The following is a 21,806-nucleotide window of genomic DNA, read 5'->3' as shown; positions in this document are numbered from 1 at the left end:
TGTGTTGGGTCAATGGAGGCCTCAACTGTCGACTTTTTGATGAGGTTTAGTGATTCTTAAAGTAAAACAGTAACTTTTTCTTCCTCCAAATTAAAAATGTAAAAGCAAACAGCAGTCTTGTTCATTTCAACACCTTCCTAAATGTTCTGACAGACTGATCTGGTCTTCTATAACCAGTAGCTTATGGTTGGTTATGTTTGCTAAACTTCTATGGGTATTGCTGTGGAGCCAACAATGCAACATTAGCTGACTGACTACGACTCTTCTACTGGTGCTACATTTTAGCATTTACCTTTATCTTTATAATTGTCATTTAAATAATAAAACACAACAAGTTTCCTTATTTGAGCTGATTTGCCGACTTGGACCCTTCTATACATGTGCTATTGTTACACTATATTTAAGCATTTATCATGATCTCATAATCGTCCCTTGTGGCCACCTGGGTCATCAAACGTTACATTGGCTCACTTAAAAGTAACCACATACCGTGTAGATATGTTCATCAGCCTGTTCAAATGTTCCGATTTGTTTGACGTCACCTTTTTCCTCTTATTGACAGACCTGATCTCATCAATTTTCAGGTGAACACATCAAAGAAATTAGCATATCTATCAAACCTTTACATCAATGAATTCAAGAGGAGATCAATAAGCTCACTGACTCTGACATGATGTGTGCTTCAAGTTAATCACTGCCGCCAAAATGATATCTTCCTAATTACTGCTTAAGCAAAGACAGTCACATGTCTGAGGAACTGTGTCAGTGTGACAGAAGACACTAAAATTGTGCTACGTTACGACATTTTTCAGTGAAAGTAAAAACAAAAAACTCCTAATCTGCTATCCAAACACTTTGGTCTATGTGGTCATATCATTTCATCAGCCGCAGTATTTGTCCTACAGTACACTAAATATATTATGCCATGGTGTATCTCCATATATTTGTGAGACGATACAGCCCAGCAAACACATAATGTTCCGGTGACCTTCCCAAAACGTTCCCAACAAGTTTTCTATTGAACATTCCCTAAATGACATTTTAAGAACGTTGTATAAATGTTAGTGACTAACGTAACATTCCCAAAACGTTCTAATAACCAGATGAAATAACGTTTTTATAAAGTAATTTTTTAGAAATGTTCCCCTAAAGTTCCCATTTGGTAGAATTTTGGGTAACCTTCCCACAACGTTCTAAGAAAGTTCTATAAATGACGGATTTGATATAACATTCCTAAAACGTTCTAATAACCTTCTCAAAACGTTCTGGGAACATCAAAATAACCTTCTGGTTACGTCAGAAAAACTAGCCGTTTATACCAGTATGCTACGTTGTGTTGCGACGTTAAAAAAACGTTCCCACAACTACAAAACGTTCTTATAACGTTTAGAGAACCAAAATTTGTTTGCTGGGAGGCGACATGTTGTCTCTGTCCTTCTGTGTCCACTGTGTCTGCTCTACAGTGACATTTGAGGATGGACATTTTACCACTTGAACTTGAGCATCCACTGATATTCAATACTTCCTGTTTGATGACCCAAACCAAACCTTACTTACACTGACATTGTATGTTAATGATGGTTGGAAGTTCTATTAGTTGTATGTTATCATCACTGATAATGAAATGCAGGGATGTCTCATGAATTAATTCCCATATTCCCTCAACACTGTGATAAGTGTTTAATATCTCTCCTTCTCTCATCACAGGCTGATAATACCAGCTGATGGATAAATGCTCATGAATGTAAATTCTATGTCAGTATGGAGAGATAGAATTTTCCAGCAGTCATCCTCTGAAAATGTCTAATCCTGCATACTGTGGGCTGTACACGTCTCCTACTTGCATGTTAGTTTAGTTTTATTTGCTAATGAATCACCGTCTGCTGAGAGAGAAACAGAGAAAAGACCAACTTCTGAGTTTATCCACTGAAAGCTCCAAACCTCTAATGTAAGCAGGAGACAGCTGTGCGCACTTGTAAAGTTGTTATAATCCTCCTTTGACCTATAAACAGGAAAATACATAATATAAAGCATCATGCTCACATCTACAAATAATACACTGTCCGTGTTGTCCTTGTAAGGCAATACAGTGCCTGAAAGCTGCCTGCAGCTTCTCAGAGGACAATTAAAACAGCATGTTTCATTTTTATACGGTTTTGTTACTAAAAGAGTTGATGTACAGAACAAGCAGATCCATCCCATGAACAGAGAGGTCATTTTAAGATTGGATGAAGCTCTGTTTAGTTGATCCAGGCTCTAGATTCCCTCTAATCTGGTGGAACCACGCATGGAGATAAATAGCCAACAACTAACATCATTTATTTGTCCATTTTTTCAAGTTAAATATTCGTCCGTCTTCAAAGTACTTGCTTTGTCAATGTTATAGTACACAAAGATATACAAGACTAGATTACCAGCTGGGTAAAAGTAGGCATTTTCCCCCCTGGTTCCCCACAGGCACCAGGGGCCCCAGGATCCCTGTGTGTTTACTGACTCTTTGTAGAGATGCACTGATACTGATTGTGATACTGGCTCTAACAGCTGGATCAGGTATTGTGACAATTGGCCAATCTGGTATTGGGTACCACATTTATAATTCAATAACAATTCAACTCAGGTATCAATACTGAGATTAAAAAAGTTAGATCGGTGCATCCCTAACGCTCTATCATTTGATTAACTGATTATTTGTTTTCAGATTTGCACTGCTAATCTCATGAATCTGTCTTCAATGGTCATAATTGTATTCTTTTATATTGTGTTCACGTGGTCGAGTCTGTTTGAAATACAGAGAAGCTGAGGTCGGGCAGTACTCCAGCACAGCACTGCTGGTTAGTTTGTAGTTTCTAGGAAAAACCAACATGAGTGTCTTAGTAAGGTTTCACCAGAACAGCTTCAGTACTCCTTGTCATTGATTCTACAGTGTGTGAACTCTACTGGAGAGATGAACACCATTCTTCCAAAAGATATTCCCTCATTTGGTGTTCTGATGATGGTGGTGGAGAGCGCTGTCTAACACATGGGTCCAAAATCTCCCATAGGTGTTCAAGTGGGTTGAGATCTGGTGAGTGTGAAGGAACCCCTTGTACTCTATGGATGGGGGCGCTGTCATCCTGGAAGAGACTACTCCCATCAGGATAGAAATGTTTCATCATAGGATAAAGACGATCACTCAGAACTACGTTGTCTTGATCTGCAGTGATCCTTCCCACTAAGGGGAAAAGTGGATCCAAACCATGCCAGGAAAATTCCCCCCCATAGCATGACAGAGCCAACAGATCCCCTCACTGTAGGGTTAAAGCATTCAGAGGGGTGGTGTGTGTGACAGGGGATCAATAAGGGCCCAAGAAGATGATTTTGAATGATTGAAGAAAGACATAATATGCAAATGATATATTTTAGAAGAAGGAACCAGAGAATGTTTGGCATTTTTGCTTATTGAAGAACCACTCTCAAGCCACCAGGGACAGGGAAATCTTCTCTTTCTTTTTTTGTTGTTGAGATAAATACAAATAAACTAAAAACTTTATTGATTCCAAGCACAAAAAGTGACAAAGATGCATAGAAAGTCATGTTAAAACTAGAGTACTACGTACACATTACGAGCTTCTGAAAAAAACAACATAAAAGAGTGCTCTTGTGAAAAAGTGGGCTAGACCACACCATTTGTCTCTGTCACACTCCGATATACTTCTGAACATTCTTGTCATGTGTTTGTTGTATCACATCTATATTTGTACCATTGCTGTCACATTGTGTTTCTGCTTAGCATTGTTTTGTCATATTTTTGGCATTTCTGTTTTAACCAAGACTGTCAAGTTTTGTTTAAGTTCAGTTATTGTTTATTGATTTATGTCCTGATTTGAGTTATAGATTAGTTTTTACTCACAATGCTTCCCAGGAGATTAAAGCAGGAGCCACCAAATGACATCCTGCTATAAATCTCTTGCTGACATCAGCAGTGATGATGTCACGGGTTGGACCAAGTATCGGGGGATTTATCGTATTTATTGTATTTGTTTGGTTTAGAATGTATTTGACTGGTACTTATTTTGGCTTATGGTGAAGAGTATTCTGTGGAGAAAGTGTGTAAACAGTGTTAATTGATACAAGTAACGGTGTCAGAGGACGAGGAAGAACACTCATGCGGCAAATATGGCTCGGCCTCCGTAGATTTGAGGCCCCCGGGTTGAGGGGGAGAGCTGTTTGTTTAGAGGAAGAGCAGAAAGATCATGTCTAAGTTTAGGTTTTCCTGAGTTAAGCCACTGAAGATGAGTTTAAAGTTCTCGTCGTCCGGTCGGAATATGTCACCTTTTTTCTTTCGGTCATTGAACAAACCTGAATCTGACTCTTATCACCTCCCTCACAGCTATATACAAACAAATTATAAAATGTAGGAAAACACAAATAAGAAGTTAAATCAGAATTCAAATGAATCCTTAGATCTAATGACATTCTTTAAGACTGAAATTGTAGCTATGAGTTATCCTAAAGTGGCCCACACACACACAAAAACCCAAGATATTTGGAAATGTTTTTATATTTGTATAATTGGACAGTTCGGTCTTAAATATGACTTTATTTATTTAAAGGTATTCTAAAGTCACCAGATATGGTTCAAAGTGAGGTGAACGGTGGTGAATATATAGATTTTTTTACTGGAGGAGCTTCTCTTCACAGCAGACACATCAGCACTTGTAAGAGCAGTCTGAATATATCTGCATAAAGAGACACTATTGCAACGACATCAAAACAAGCACAACTTACTGCAAGTGTGGAAAAATATACATGCAATGTGCCATGTGTTTGATTTCCTGCTATTGTGATGTTGCAATGTGGAATAAAATAATAAGTGTTTTAATAATATGGCAATATATTATCAAACGCTGCTCTCTTCTCATTCAGTCAAATGAATTGAATGTTATGTTGTCTTGTTTTAGGTCAATTGAGAGATTATATAGTGCAGGGGTGTCAAACTCATTTTAGTTTAAGGGCCACATACAGGCCAATTTGATCTCAGGTAAACCAGTACACCAGTAAAACCATTGCATAGTAACCTACAAATAATAAAGAATATATATATTTTAATAAACTATCTATTTTAAAATGAACATGCTGAGATGTCTTAAATAGTGCAATTTCAACAATGTTATATATCAGTTTTTTTCAGATTATTTTGCACAGAAGCTGCTGATTGACATTATTTTGTATAATGTTCAATATATGAATGTTTTAAATATGACCACAATATGTATTCATTGTTTTTTCAGAGAATTGTATTCTGGTCTGAGTGAAAAAAAACCCACTGAAGCAGCAGAAAAACTGGAATTTTCATACTTTGCAGAGTTAAAAAATGAAAAAGCCTGTAAAAAATTGCAGTTAAAGTTTGAAATATGGTGTAAAGGGTAAAGAATATTTTAGTCAAGCATCAATCTAATGAATTACTTTATTTTAATGGTAAATCGTTTGTATTTACAAAGGCAATTAATTCACATTATTATAACGACCACCAGGAAATCCTATCAAAGGTGGAGATAAAGCACATGAAAATGTAAGTGAGGGATGGAAAAAAGAAAGAAAGAAAGAAAGAAAATGATCATCAAAAATGAGTTAGGCAGATTTATAGGTACAATAATGCTCTGATAGTGATTACCATGTTATATAAACCAGTTGTAGGGCTGCTAGTATTTATAGAAGTTACTTTGATGATTAAATCTTATCAGTCATCCAATGTGTCCTCAGATATTCTTTGCTGTATATGTTTTGTGGTATTAACTCCAGAGTGATTGAAAAGCTGTCCCTCTGCTTCATTTTTGTTGGACTGGTGGCGAGCAGACAGTCAGACACGAGTTAAAAGAAATTGTTTAAGTTATTTTCCCCTTTATACACTTTGTTTTCATTTGAGCGAACCCACAGCAACTCCCAGAAAGGACTCTGCAATGTTTGCTTGTTCTCTCTGTGTGAGCAACTCTCAGCGTCAGGGGTGGACGTGATATTTCAAACAGCACATCAGTGCGTTTATGTATTGGGTGCCCGGAAATTTTTCCAAATAAACACAGCTTGATTCAACCTGGGTGGGCAGACTTATCAAGCGACTAATTCTATAAACAGATGAGGGAATAACCCGGCACCTCATTGGTTGTTGGGCAGAGGGGGGAACATGAGGGAGTTTCAGCGCAATGAAATTTTAATTAATGTGGGTGGGCTGAGAACACCACCGACTGTTTATGATGGACAATTTATTTCCCAGTGCAAAGTCAACATAACACAGCAAACGTACAACAATTATTAACATTTCTTCTGGGGGGCTCATGAGGTTGGGGAGTCAGTCAGTGGAGGAGAGGAGCTCCGGGAGCAGGCTCAACTTTCCCCGGGACACACTCCAGCTTCTCCGGCGTCATGACTCTCTATCACGGCCGTCTGCCGTCTTTCGGAGTGCCCTCCTCGGCTCTGAGCCTTTCTGCCCCCCCGCTGATCTACTTGTACGGAGGGGACAGCGGAGGGGTCGTGCCCGCAGCCTTGAGCTTCGTGCCGGCCCGCCAGGAGCCTCCACAGAAGCCGCCATACAGCTACATCGCACTCATCGCCATGGCCATCAAGAGCGCACCGGAACAGCGCGCAACTCTTAGCGGCATCTACCAGTTCATCATGGACCGGTTCCCTTTTTATCACGACAACAAGCAGGGCTGGCAGAACTCAATCCGCCACAACCTCTCACTCAATGACTGCTTCATCAAGGTGCCCAGAGAGAAAGGCCGGCCCGGCAAAGGCAGCTACTGGACACTGGACACCAAGTGCTTGGATATGTTTGAGAACGGCAACTACCGCCGGAGGAAGAGGAAGGCGAAGGGTCAGCAGGAGTCTCTGGAATCCAAAACTGCTGGACACAAGCGCACCAAGGGCCCGGGGCCATCCAGGGACCCTCACACATCTCTGAAACAGACTGGCTCTGGGGTGGCAGAGGTACCAGTAAAGCAGGATGCGGAGAGGATGGACACACAACCAACTTCAAAAGCTGTTCTTGTCGAATTCAATCACACCGAACAGCCGCAAAATTCACCCACACAGAGACATAAAGTGTCCCCCAACCAAGACGCCCCTGCGCCCACCGAGAAGAGGCGTGACGCTCCACAGCCAGAGTCATGTCCCTCTCCGAGACATGCTCCACTGTGGATGGAGGCTGCGCATCTCCCAGGAGCGTCCCTGCACCGGGAGCCGGAGGAGAGAAGGTCAGCGTTCAGCGGGAGAGAGAGAGACAGAGGTCCGCTCTGCGCCGTCAGCTGCGCAGGAAACACGAACTTGGCTGCACTTGCGCAGGACAGACAGAAAGGAAACGTTCCGAGCAGGGATAAATCGAAATGTTTCAGCATTGAGAGCATCTTATCTAAAAGTGAAGGTGAAATGCGCAGCAGCATCCTCGGTTTGGCGGCGGAGGCATGCGCAGAGCGTCCCGCTTTCAGTCCATCTGTGTTCCTGGGTTCTCGGCAGCATCAGTTGTACCAGATGGGATTTCCCCTGTGTTCTTACCTGTCACTCACCTATCCCGACAAAGTACTGCATTTTAAATGAGTACAATGATCAAATCAGACTTTATTGTATTTTACGCACAGATGCGCAAATATATAAAGTCTATAATTAGCTTAACACGATGAATTACTGCGGGGCAGCTTGCTGCTCTGCTCTTTTCAGGATCTCTGTCATCTCCGTTTTATACACAGTTACGTTAAGACAATGACAGAGACCACATGGAGGCTTTTAGATCCAATTTTACGCATGCGTAATTGTCAGGTTTGTGGTTATTTTTACCATTTCCCCCTCAAAGACATGGCTCTTTCAAACTCGACGGCTGCGCTTTTAAACGTACGCTTTACTGCATAAGTTGTTACTATTCAGGTAAATGTTTATGGAAACCTGAGATATATTTCTCTCCTCACTCATGATAGAAAAACCTTCCAGTAAACACGTGGGCATAATTCATTGAGGAATCTTGAATGTCTTGACTGGGCTCGTGTAGCCTAAACAATGTCTTAGAACTCTGGAAATACAGTATAAAATGAGAATAAAGTTTAGTAGTCAATAATGTAATCAAAAGCTATTTGACATTCCACTCTGCTCTGAAATCCATGTGCAAAATAAAGTTTAGTTTGGTAATAAAGGACGTTATGGTTTATTTAAAACTGGGAGTCAAAGCCATGCTTATAAATCCTGTTGGGGCTGTTGCTATTTGAAACAAAATGTCACATATGTGTTCTGTTTTTGTGTTCACAAGGTTGTTTTATTGGCAAAAACAGACAAACACAATACAGACAAAAAGAAGCCAAACAATAAAAATGTTGATCAAAAGTGCATGATTGTCCTTGACACACAGGACTGAGGGTTGTTCAGTTTTGCTGTTGGACATCCTAGATTTTTTTTTTTTTTAAAGTGACTGCATACTGATATCAGAAGTAATCTAGGATGTTAAGATTGTTGTTAAAAAAGTAACATTTTCAGTTGTATCATTCCTGATATGAGAATCACCCTCAAGGATTACAGAACATGTCAGCTAACATTTTATTTACATGACTCCAAAGCTGTTCTGACTCTGAGGGAAAAACACACTCGCAATCTCGCCTGAAATCTCACTGACTAAATAGAGTGAATCTGAGCCCATTCTTTGATGTTCAGTTCAGCTGTGTCTAGGAGGTCACATGATGATTTAAATCACTGTGAAAGATGAAATAGACAAAACATATTTCTGCTTACAAGTGCTCATTTTTTTTTAACTCATGTTGATCATTTTTACGTTTTTTTTGCTGTTTTCAGCATCTCAGCTTCCTCCGGTAATTACTCAGATGACTTCATCTGAAAATCATTCCCGAGCTGCACTTTTTTCATTGGAACACAGGGCACTGAAGTCCAACCAGTGCTGATACACTGCATATATTGTTTGTTTGTTTGTGGGGGGGTTTTTCTTTCTTTTTTCTCTGAGGTTTTTGATTTTATCACAGCTTTCCCCCAACATGTGCCTTTTGTTTGGTTGGAAAAGCCTCACTGTATTGTAACTCTAATTGTACTATTACTGCTACTAATACTACTTCACACCCTTATGTTTGAATATATATATTCATTGTCAGGTTCAGGTCTTCCCATACACAATCAGTTCAACCTTCCTGTTGTCTTCCCATCGACCATGCAAGGTCTGGTTTGACTGTTTATAAAGCATAAGGTATAAATTATCACCCAATTTTATGTTAGACCTTTTTAGCCAACTTCTTTCCAACTTATTACCACAGGTTTTACACATATTTTTTTTTTTAGAAATGATGGTCAATAAGCCTCATTTAAATGAAAACATGCATCATTTTTTAGTTTAAATGATGAATTATCTGAACAAAATTTAAGATCAGAAGAAAATATGTTGATGGATTATCACAGACTGGTACATGTCAAAGATTAGGGTACAGTTTATAACGGCATCCCATAATCACACCTGTTGTCCTGGACAATAATGACCTCATGCAGTCTGTTGGATTGTCAGTAAATTTGACTGAAAAAAATCTGTACTTCATAATTCCTTTCAGAGCTTTTGACCACATCTGGTGGTCTTCCTCCGCAGATACACTACGGTTTACTCAGTCGTCAGCTCGGTCACCACACAGCTCATTTTAATGTTGAGCTTTTTCCTTTTTGAGCCAACGGCATCTGCTGAAGAAGAGGGCAAAATGCAGGTGAACGCTCTGAGAAGAAAAAGCTAGTAACGAGGACCGTGACTTTTATCGATCAAACTACAGCTTCCAGGGTCAAGAATGAACTTTCATGAGAAGTCAGAAGAAGCTACAGCCTACTGCTCACTAAACTCTGTTTCATGTGTCAAACTTCAGTTTTTAATGACTCTCTAACTGTGTGGTCTTCTTATTTAATCTCAGCGTACATCTAAAGATCTGATATCCTAAATGAGCCTTACTTTCGCTCTGACTTTGCCGTAGAATGACACCTGCATGAAATCAGAGCGCTATGCTGACAGCATCATTACAAACAGAGAGCAGCCATGTCTAAATATAGGCCTATAGCTTGGACACACATTTGCCTGAAAGAGCTCGGCTCGGCTCGGGCCGCCGCTTTGCAAATCAGGAATGTTTGTTGAAATAAATAAACTTCCCCACATTTGAGGAGAGGAACTCAATCACAAGCATTTCCTGTGTATAGGATTCTTTTGGTCAGACGTGTAAATAAAACATGATGAAAACTACAGAAGGGAGGAGATGGTGAGAGAGGAGTGGAAAGAAAAGAAGTGAGAATTGGTGTTTTGCCTGTTTTTGGGGAGTTTTGGATGTATTTGTAACTAACGCATGAACCTCTGTAATTGGCTCTGCTGGCTATTCATCCTTCAGTGATCTCTGAAGTCTTCCAAAAGCAAAGCGGATTAATAAATGTTGGTTATCTGATGGTCTGTGTGAGTGTTTGAACAGTAAAAGATCCTCATGAGAAAGCAGCTCAGACAAAAGGGAAATCCTCTCAGTCGCATTTGTTATCTGAGAAAACAAACTGTGCTGGTGGGTTGTGGTTGGTCGGTTTTAACATGCAAGCGAGTATTAGCAGTCCGAACTCCTTTACCAGGGGGGACAGAGGTGGTTTTGGTGCCTTTCCTCCACGAACACACACACACGCACACACACACACACACACACACTGCTGGATGACCCAGGTTAAACCCTTAAAATCCTGGTTTAAGCTGAGTGAGTTTATGAATGAAACTCATTTTAATGTATATTTTCATTGTTTTAAGGCCTCCTTAAATCCAAGCAACATTCACATCAGCTGCTGTTAGTCCTAAACGTGCTTGATTTAATTACCCTCTTTATTTAAAGCAAGTCTTTAGTTCTGTTTAGATCATCACACACATGTATAAACACTTCTACATTTTTTAATCTCTCTAACTAAAGATGTGCTTTTCATGTCAGATCCTTTTCACGTTTGAATATCTTTATTCCCTTAAAACGATTTTTTCTTCCTCGACTTCAGGATGTCTCACTCTGCTCATCTTAAAAAATGCTCTTGTTTAAATGTCACACTTGTTGTTTGAAAGCTATAAAATGGTAAGAAAAAAGGGTAGGTGACCTTAAATGAATGACTAATGACTTTATTAATGGTTTTAACCCTTTCACACATAGTGGTCACTACAGTGGACAGCTATTCAAAAGCTGTTTTCCTATATATATATATGCATGGATTCTGATGGATTTTGATGGCATAGTTGCACTTCAGCCATCACAGTGGACACTAGTGCGTCATCCCATACACTACCACTTCATCTGCAGCCACTTTTTTGGTTGTAAATCAGCTGATTTATGTTATTATAATGGAATAGAATATAATTTGATGTAAAACAAAATCAAGTTCAATAATTTTTTTCATGCCTAGAGAGAAAATAAAAACACTGGCTGAGGTGATCATAATTCAGGCATGAAAGGGTTAATTTACTTATGCTTCATAAAATAATTATGAAACTTTAATAAGAACAATGTCTGAGTTGACAGGTGTTGAAAAATCCTCCGAATTATAGAATATTCCACAGAAACTAGTCTAAAAAATGAGAGAATCTATTATGTAATCTGGCGTTCGTGTTTAAATTGTTTAAGAAATAATGTTTAAAACACTAATGAAGCTGTTTAGTTGTAATGTATCATTCCTAATTCCTTTCAAGTAGCACAGATTTTTTTGTGTGTGTCAAACTAATATTTTCAAAGGGCAATAAATCCTTTCTGTCTCCACCCGTCACCACACACAACAAGCCACCTCTTCTTCTCCTCAATCCAAACAAACCAGAAACAGAAAACACATCACTTCCCGTATGAAGGGGGATTCTTCCCCAGGAAAAAAAAAAAGACCCACCAGACGCAGCGTTGTGTTTAGAACATCACATGTAAAAGCTTTCATCAGGTTGAATCACTGTTCTGTTGGTGGTCATCAGTCAGAATGGACACATATTTATATGAAAATGTAGTGGATTATCGCTGTGAGCTAAACTTAGTTTGCAGACAGGCGGAGGAAGAAGAAGAAGAAGAAGTCCAGAGAAAAGTAGAGGACAGAAATGTCCAACACCTGTAAGAACTACTCTCAACAGTGTGATTAAAACAAGAGCTACTGTATAAAGGGGTGCTATTACACACTTTAATTTGTTATAATTATATTAAAACTGACTAAAGTCCATCTGTTGAAGTAGACCTTGTTATATGGCTGCAAAAAACTAGTAAGTGTGCCTTGAGGGATTTTTTTTGTGTAACGACTATTTCCGATGTCGACATTGAACTTTGATGTGGACGAATAAATTCTTATCACAAGGGTCACATACTGAAGCTTTCAGGCAGAATTTGTGACCTTCCTCAGCAGAGAGAGTCCTCAGTTGTCATGGGGACAGTTTAGATTTTATTAGAGCTGTTATCTTAAAAGTGCTGCAGATGAAATCAAAGCAGCCAGTGAATGAAGTGAGTGAACAGATCCATCTCCATGCCAACCAAGGAAGCTCCATTTGCTGATCAAGACCTTGTGATCGATCAATCAATCAATCAATCAATCAATCAATCAATCAATCAATCAATCAATCAATCAATCAATCAAGGATATGAAAAAAAGATAGCAAATTTACCTTGAATTGGGATTGCTTTGTCAAATGACTATTATCAAGTTCAAACATGAACTTTTATTTTGAAAACAAAGAAGAAAAAAAGCCTAACAAGCTGCTTACATGTTTTTTTCCTGAACTTTCAGGCTCATCTCCTGACCTTCCTCAGCTGATGAACATGCTCCGTCGTCACGGAGGCCATTTAATTCTTATCACAATCTTCTTCTATTAAAAGTGCTACAGACGAATCTAAAACAGCCAGTTTGTGAACTTGCATATCAGCAAATTCATCTCCATGACAACCGAGCAAACTCAAAAGCAAAAAAAAAAAAAATCTCATTACAAGCGCCATTTACTCTTCTGAGACTTTCAGACACGAGTTGTGACTTTCCTCTGCAGATGGAGCGTGCTCCGTTGTCATGGAGATTCGGTTTCATTTTTTATCACATCTCATCATCGCTGTGTAGTTTTTTGAACTTGCGTGTCATCTGATCCATCTTCATGACAAATGAGTACACTTCCCCCACTGATGAAGACAGTGAGATACAGTTGAAAGCAGTTGAATTTGAATCCTTTGATGGGAATAAAAGAGATTCATTACTGGACATCAAAATCTATGTTAGGAGGGAATACTCTTGTACAGTGTGTGTGTGAGGTGTTTTGGGGCGATAAGGAGAGATCACTTTGAGCTGACTTTAAATATCTGACAAGCATTTGTAGTCACACACACACACACACACACACACACAGAGAGAGAGAGAGAGAGAAATATAGCTGCGACCCTGGAAAGTGTCATCACCTCCGTTTCATGTGCAATCAAGTCCCTGCTCGGTGCTAAATCACACAGTTTAAAGCTTGCTGGTTCAAAAGGGCTCCTAATCCGAGTGTTTATTATATTTTTTCACTCTCTACATAAACCGGCTACACTTGTCCAAATACACACTCAGCACCGGGGGGAGGGCGGGGCGGTGATGAAGATCGATGGCCTCAGCTCAAGGCAACATTAGCTGCTAATCAAGTTAGGTTTCCTGGCACAAAGCTCTATACATCATTACGTGCCTCAAATGTCCTCCAGACCTGGACTTGATGCTGTTTACACCCTGGACACACACACACACACACACACACACACACACACACACACACACACACACACACACACACACACACACACACACACACACACACACACACACACACACACACACACACAGATTACAGTACACATGTGCATATGAATATACACCACACCTGTGTAAGCTCATGAACTCAAACACAAGAGGCCTGCAACAAAATTCAGCTCGTTCCTGACGTTATAATTCATGTATTTAACTGTATTTGCATCGTGTAAAATAATAATAAATGTTACGGCCTTCACAGTCACCTGATCGCAACCCAGCTGATTTCGGAGCATTTGGAAGGACGCTGGTAGAGTTCCACACGCTTGGAGAATCTATGAGAAGTTGATGGTGGAACAACACCTCACTGATACTGTATGTTGGGGTTTTTCTCTTAAGGAGTCACCTAGGTGATAGTGAGTTTTAGTTCTATGTGGATTTTAAGTGTGTTCTGGTGGTATCATGAATTTAGTTAAGCCTCATCCAAGCTCAGTGAAAGAAACAAGGAGATAGCATAATAACATAGTAAGTTATGTACTCTAGCTACAGTAGTTAGTTAGTTAGTAGTTTGACCCTTGACCTCAAACTGGCCAATCTCATTCATAAATAGCTAAATACACCCAATGAGTCAAGGTCAGAAAAACCCCAATTATAATTTGTCAATTTATATTTTTTTACTTGGATTTGTACCGGTAGTCTTATTGAGACATGGAGTCTCATTTTCAAGAGAGACCTGTCCTGGACAACACTGGGTTAGAGACGGAGGAGTTCATCATCACATGAATGTGTTCCGGGTGATGAACAGATTCAAACACTGAGAAAGTTCCTAAAGATGCTCTGTCCAATGCCTCTGAACCAGGGATGTACAAATGATTCCATAAAGGTCCATAATGTGGCTAGAGGTTTTCATTTCAACCAAGCAGGAGCACACCAGGATCGACTCATTTAATCAACTGATCTCAGTCTTCAGACAGCTGATTGGTCGAATCACGGGTGCTCTTGATTGGTTGGAACAAAAACCTGCAGGCACACGGCCCTTTATGGAATAGTTTGGATATAATGTGAGTCAATTGTCCCAGTTTAAATCTCAGTTTAAGACATGTATCTACAAGCATGATTTGTGACATCACAACTAGTTTGGAGCCAATCAGGGTCCAGTATTCAACTTACACAACTGTGATGTGGAAACTTGAAGCCTCCAGTGCACAAACACTAAGAATGGATTTAACAGTGAAGGAGGAGACATGTTGTGTCCAGGTGTTTAAACATATTTGCATATTTATAGATTTTGGATTTTTTTAATAGGAGAGGTGTGAGGTCATTTGAAAGGATAATTAAACTGGTTTTATGGGAGAGCATATCAGACAGAGATATATTATTCAAATAGTATTTTTATTTATCTTTAAACATATCTTGATGGCATCTTTAAAAAAACAAAATGTGCTAAAATATGAATGAAATACAATTAAATTGATTGTGATTTAGGCCAACCACATAAAAACACACATATAAATGATTTATAGTGCATAAACAATCTATTTTAAGAAAACAAAGTCTGCTAAATTTCCATAAACAACCGAGTTATGTTTCATTCACTTTTAATTGATCGTGTCACTCGACAATTTATCCATTCTTTTATGTCCACATGCAAGTTATCATAGTTTACAACATGCATTATCATTCATCTTGTTCGCTTTTATCAGTTTTTTTCCCCACATGGGGGTCACAAAATTAATCAGAAGAGTAGAAACATAACTGATTAAAGAAAAAGAGAAAAGAAGAAGAAGAGAAGAAAAAACACCTCCGCTGCACAAAATTAAGTTTATTTCCTCTGACTTCTCTCCAAATTTTTGTGCATGCTCGTCGGGCTCATAAAAAATTATACAAAATGAAACAATCAGAGAGCTTGTTTGGTTGAATTGTTTACAGCTCACTGTCATGCACAGCTTGTTTTAAAAGGGAAAGAGCCACAGAAATACACTGAATTATCAATGGAATTTGTATATAGACGAAGTTTCTGTGAGACAGAGCTGTTTGCAAGATAAATAAAGGGATGATAAACACGGTGCCTTACGATGAAAATTGCTTTATTTTTTTGTTTAATCAAAGTAAATCACTTAAAAACATCCTATGTATTCAATGTATATCTGCTCATCAGATTTCATCACTTTTTGTGCTTTTTTAATGACTTCCTGCCCTTAAAGGTCACGATAATGACAGTAAGCAAACAACAAAATGTATTTCCAGTATTTATATTGACAGTATGTTCTACCCTTGTTTGCCGTTCATACTCAGGTTAGTTTACTTGCACTTTGAAACAGTGGTTCTTCCTCTCCGCCTGTTGGAGGTTTGAACCCAAACAATGAGATTATTCCTGCGTATTTAATACACAAACACATACTAGTAGCTTAACACACAGAAACAAATATTTATTTTATGTTTCACATGACATGTGTTGCAGTCGAGGCAGAGTTCCTTAAAAAACTGAAATCCTAAAGAGAAAAGCAGGATGATGGCGTCATTCTGTTCCTTTACTAACGAGAGGCTGACCGGTGAAATACTGCTCTCAACTTTTCAACATCTCTGCAGCTTTGCTTTCACGAACTGTAAATAAATACACGCAGTCTCATGAGGCTTGTGCGTATGTGTGTGTGTGTGTGTGTGTGCGCGTGTGTATACGAACACTGGCAGGAGGACTTGTACACAGCAGCAGGATTACCACCCCCAGACTGGGACCACCCTGACTTTAACACTTAATCCAGGAGGAAGTGGAGCTGCATCACAGACTTACTCAGGGCCACCGCCCCCTCTTTAGACACACACACACACACACACACACACACACACACACACACACACACACACACACACACAAACACACACACGCACGCACACACAGAAACACATATGGATACACAGGAAAGATGGCTATGTAAAGTAGGAATTGTGTTGCAATGGAGTTTGTTCCCTCATGTACACACACACACACGCACACACACACACACACACACACACACACACACACACACACACACACACACACACATGCATACACACACTTAACTTGAGCACTTAAGCTAAAACAAACCAGCTAAGATTCATACCACACAGCTGCTCTCGTACAAATCCAACATTGTTATTGTCAGAGGGACAGTGAATGCATCATAGTTTTGTTTGCGTGTACAGTGTTCCTAGAGTGTCAATGTGTGTGTCTACTGTAAAATACATGAGTGAACCCTTAAGTGTGCACTCTCAGCTGTGTCAGCTGTGTGTGTGTGTGTGTGTGTGCGCGTGTGTGTAAATGAACCTCCTCAAACAGGAAGACTTAAGAGAAGTCATCTGATATTACACTGCTTAGGCAAATCACTGAATCAGAGCCACATTTGTGATTGACACTGCTTATTAGTGGTTAGAGATTATATTTGCATTACAGATGATATATAACATGATGACATTACAGTTAAATATTCTGTGAGGAAATGTAATCATAACAGCATGAAGCAGTTATACAACGAATAGATTAACGCAACAAATAAAACAGCAAGTCGGGGCGAGAATGAAACTTAGCAACACTAACATGTTTGAGGAAATATTTATGGAACAATAACATGAATTATATAACAATATGCATACAGGTTATGAAGAAACACATGTGGGCCTAAACTGTCTTTGACCTTTGACTAGGTCATCACACTGTTACACAGCTGGCTAAACGGATTTTGGTTGGAACATCTGTCACGTAAAATGTGTATCGTCATGTCACGCAATAGTATCAATGACCCACAGAAAAACTCAAGAGGAAACTGTTAGCATGGAAGTTTATGCTTGACTTTTGGGAAGAGTGTGACGAAATAATCTAAACTCAGAGTAAGAAGAGAATGAATAGAAGATTGATAGAGACTGTGAGATGTGCTGATGAAGCTCTGAAAGCTGATTGGATGTTTGAGCTCAGGTTATTCTCTCACACGGGAAAGAAAGACTTTTTATGGATTTTGACCACAGAAACTTTTTCTACAAACTCACAGACATAGCACCTTTCTAATGTTCTGACCACTTGAAGCTCTTAGCACCACATGCCACATTCACCCATTCATACACACATTCATACACTGATAGCAGAGGCAGCCAGCCTGCTCATCAGAAGGAGTTTCTGATGCTCATTCACACACACACACACACACACACACACACACACACACACACACACACGCACACGCACACGCACACACACACACACACACACACACACACACACACACACACACACACACACACACACACACACACATTTGGGATTCAGTATCTTTCTCACTTTGACACATGGACTGGAGGAGCCAATGATCCCACCACCAATCTTCCAAACAGTGGATGACCTGCTCATCCTGAGCCACAGCCACCCTAACTCATTTAAATATTACATTTCCACCAAAGGAAACTTTTTAGAGACTCGGGAACTTTTCATCCATTTCAATCACAGGAACCTTGTAAATAACTTTGGATTATTTTTTTTTGCACTTACACCATATGCAATTTTCAGGAACCTTTTAGGGAACTTAGCAACTTTTCTTGTATTTCGACTGCAGGAACAAAGTTCCTGTTTTAGGTTGCAGTTCCTGCACCCTGAAAAGTCCCTGCTGACAGAAGAATTATGGGAGAGAAATATGCAGCACTGAACTTCTATTTTACACCAGCAGCATTTTTCACACAGTTTTACACAACTACTGTTTTTTAAAAACCTGCAACAACAGATGTGAAAGACTTGGTTGATCCACAGATAACGTTCACGAAAAGTTTCTTCTTGGGGTAGTTCTGGTCTGAATTTTTACTTCTACCATCTGCCAGCTATGATGCTAACATAGACAAGGCTAGATTAGACCCCCAGGGGCCTCTGTGCACTGAGGTTAATGCTAGTTGATACCAATCATCACTTGCCCAGCTATGAAATTGGCAAATAAAAGAGCCAATCAGACTTTATTTTTCATGGAAACAACTTTTATTTTATTCTTATTGAATAACACTGCTGTCAGATGGAAACCTTGCTACCCCATATTTAGTTTTGGACATACTAGGTTTCTGAAAGTGACAATAACTATCAACAAAATAATGGGTCAAGCCTGGTGTTTCTGTGAAGCCTTTCACATTTTTGGGGTTTTTCTCCCATCATGGAGGGCCCCTTTCTGCTCAAGGGCCCCTGGGCACTTGCACAGATTGCCTGTATGGTAGATCAGGCCATGCATAAACAAAGTATAAGAAAATCTGGATGTAAGCAAAATGAAACTGATGAGTTGTTCAAAATTTAAGATAAATGTAAAACAGAAAAGCATGGAGGAAAGTGACACTTGAAAAGTCAGTAAAAGTGACACAAAATATGCAACATTTGCACATTAGATCATACATTTGTAGAGAAAGTATTTAAATCTCCAGATATATTTAAGAATGTGCATTATGATTTGTCCACTCAATGAAAACCTCTGACAGAAGAGCCACACATAGAGCAAAAGTGACAATAAGTGTGCACATGTGCCAGGATTGTGTCCCGTGTGTTTAGGTCTGGTATTAATTATATAGAGGAGGGTGTTCATGGTGTGACACTGCTGACTGGCCTTTCACAGCTCATTACATGGTGTCCAATCAGAGTGCAGCCAGCGTGACTGCTGTTTATTTATCCACAGAGTTGGAAATGGCAGAGTAGGGCAGCTCAGACTGAACCTCAAACACTGGAACACTCCAGCACATTGTACAGCTACAGAGGGTCCCAATCAACACCCCGCTCGTATTGACACAGACATATACAAGCCCTCACATACATACACACAGAAAAAGGCATTGGTGTGCAGTTTTTAGAAGAAAAGGTATTTTCTTGGATTGGTCTAAATTGGTATTACTTTTACTGCTGCAACCATAATTTACTGAAAATCAATACAATTTCATTACTTAATTATTACAGTATTACATTACATTATTACATTTGGTCTTATGGCGGCTTTACATCAAAATAAATTAAATTATAGAAGGAAAGAAAAAACACATTGAATTATGAAATGGTCAGTCGTGCAATGAGTAAAAAAAAAATGCAGTGTCAGCAGCTTAAGCCAAAAATATTATTGACTTTAAGTATCTTTACACATTTATTGATATGTTATTGACAATAAAGTCACACAGATCCAGAAAGAGTTCACAGAAAAAATAAATTTATTACAGTATCAGCAACTTGATTCAACATAATAACAACATATTCATGCAAATGTTAGCATAGCACAATAAAACAACAAACATCGCTGTAAGACACATACAGAAGTGTCTGTAACACATAAACACACAGAAGCTGTCTTGTTTAAAAATCCCTTTGTTTTAGTCAGTCTGCTCTATTGTAATGAGAATATTCATTTAGATATCAACATTGTCTTTCCAATAGAGCGTAGGCCGCATGCTAGCTAACGTTTTAGCATACAGGCTAAATTCTGTACAACCACTGATTTCCTAATCCATCTTTTGCTCTCAGTTTGCTATTCGGGCAACATCTAGCTGTGGTTTGTGGTGTCACCACCGTCACATACTCTAAAAATGTTTGGAAATTCCAACCGTAACGTACAGTCGCAGCAGCTGAACCAGGCCTTTCACACACCAAAGAGAGCTAACATATGTTTTCAGTTGAAACATATCAATTAGACAATAAAGCACATTTATTTATGGCACTACATTTCGCCATGGTGGCAGTTGGCTACTAATGCTAGGATGTTAAGCATGTAGTAACATTAAACATGCAGTTTTATACTGGTTTTTATACATATTAACTACTGCAGTTTTGTATAGTAGTTTTTATCATGCTAACCTTACTTATAACGCTGGTTAGCTGCTGTTATCCAATACCACATACAGTATGCTAAAAGGTTTACATGGAGCCTCAAAAACAATCACCTACTGGGAATCCATGGATTTGTAGACTATTCTCATTACAACATACAATTGACTCAACCTACAAGACAATCCTACAAAATTGTAATGTGCTCCTTTAATGATAAATTTCACTTGATCGTTTACATAAAAGTCACCATGGTTGAAAATAGTTTTACTATCCCTATGACAAAACACTAATTACTGTCAACAAACGCACATGTTGGATGTAAAGACACAGGAGTGCAACAGCCATGCACAACAAATATGAAAGGCGTCATTGTAACATTGTTCAGAGAAAGGTTGGGATCCAATAATGTTGAGACTCAATGTAGTGCAAATGCGTCATGCTGAGCTAACAGGTACAATATACCTTTTGAACAACAGATGGATATCATTTTTCAGAGAGAGCAAGAGGGGTGTAAAGAGCATTATGTTTTAACATGATCCAGTCAAAGGTTACATCGGAGAAAACTACAGAAATAGTCGATAGCAGGGAATCAAGGATGTTTAACCGTTCGGCACATAACCTCAAAAATGTGTTTACAAGTGGACTTTGAGCACGTGCACAAGGAGAATTAACAGGGTCAATTAAAATACTGTACAGTGAACAGAGGGCTGCTATGTATACTATATGACTTCTAATACATTGTTCAATACAAGTCACTCTAAAGGAATGATTCACATTTATTTATGCACAAAAACTTTGAATGACTACATCAATCAGAGCTGGGATGTATGAGGGCACTTCAGGATCATAACCATAATTAGACATTTATATTCCTTATTGAGCACAACTATTACATTTATTGTTGATACAATTACAGGTAAAGACCCACAAACAGCAGCACAAGATCAAGTATTACAACATACAGAAGTAAATATGTACAGTATATCCAAAATAACTTCATCGATACAATAGATTAAAACAGATTATCGATCTGAAATGAATTGCAACCTGCCAGAGAGACAATCATCCTGGCATTCAAATGTAGATAGACCATAATTCTTCATTTAAAAAGCACATATTGAGAAATATTCTTGAAACAGCTGAGTATGTTTTGTTTTAGCCTCTCATTGAGGAGTGAGTCCAGTGAAAACACAATGCTGCCCCACAGTGGTAGGATAAAGTAATACAATTTGGGGACATCACCACACAGTTCAGTCAATCTTTTAACCGTTGCTTCATT

The 21,806-nt window shown here is 39.0% G+C and overlaps 1 protein-coding gene across 1 annotated transcript; it reads left to right on the top strand.

Annotated features, from left to right (window-relative positions):
- Positions 1-6,399: 6,399 nt before the first annotated feature.
- foxl1 (forkhead box L1) lies at positions 6,400-7,569 on the top strand. The gene has a single exon (XM_062421285.1). The coding sequence runs from the start codon at positions 6,400-6,402 to the stop codon at positions 7,567-7,569; it is 1,170 nt and encodes a 389-aa protein (XP_062277269.1).
- Positions 7,570-21,806: the final 14,237 nt, after the last annotated feature.

The sequence above is a fragment of the Scomber scombrus genome, chromosome 6 (assembly GCF_963691925.1).
Source record: "Scomber scombrus chromosome 6, fScoSco1.1, whole genome shotgun sequence".
In the NCBI taxonomy this organism is placed as follows: Eukaryota; Metazoa; Chordata; class Actinopteri; order Scombriformes; family Scombridae; genus Scomber; species Scomber scombrus.
This window is presented reverse-complemented; position numbering and strand designations above follow the sequence as displayed.

What these genes read in the sequence shown, in the direction of transcription:
- foxl1 (XM_062421285.1), top strand. Translation starts at nt 6,400, where the DNA reads ATGACTCTCTATCACGGCCGTCTGCCGTCTTTCGGAGTGCCCTCCTCG.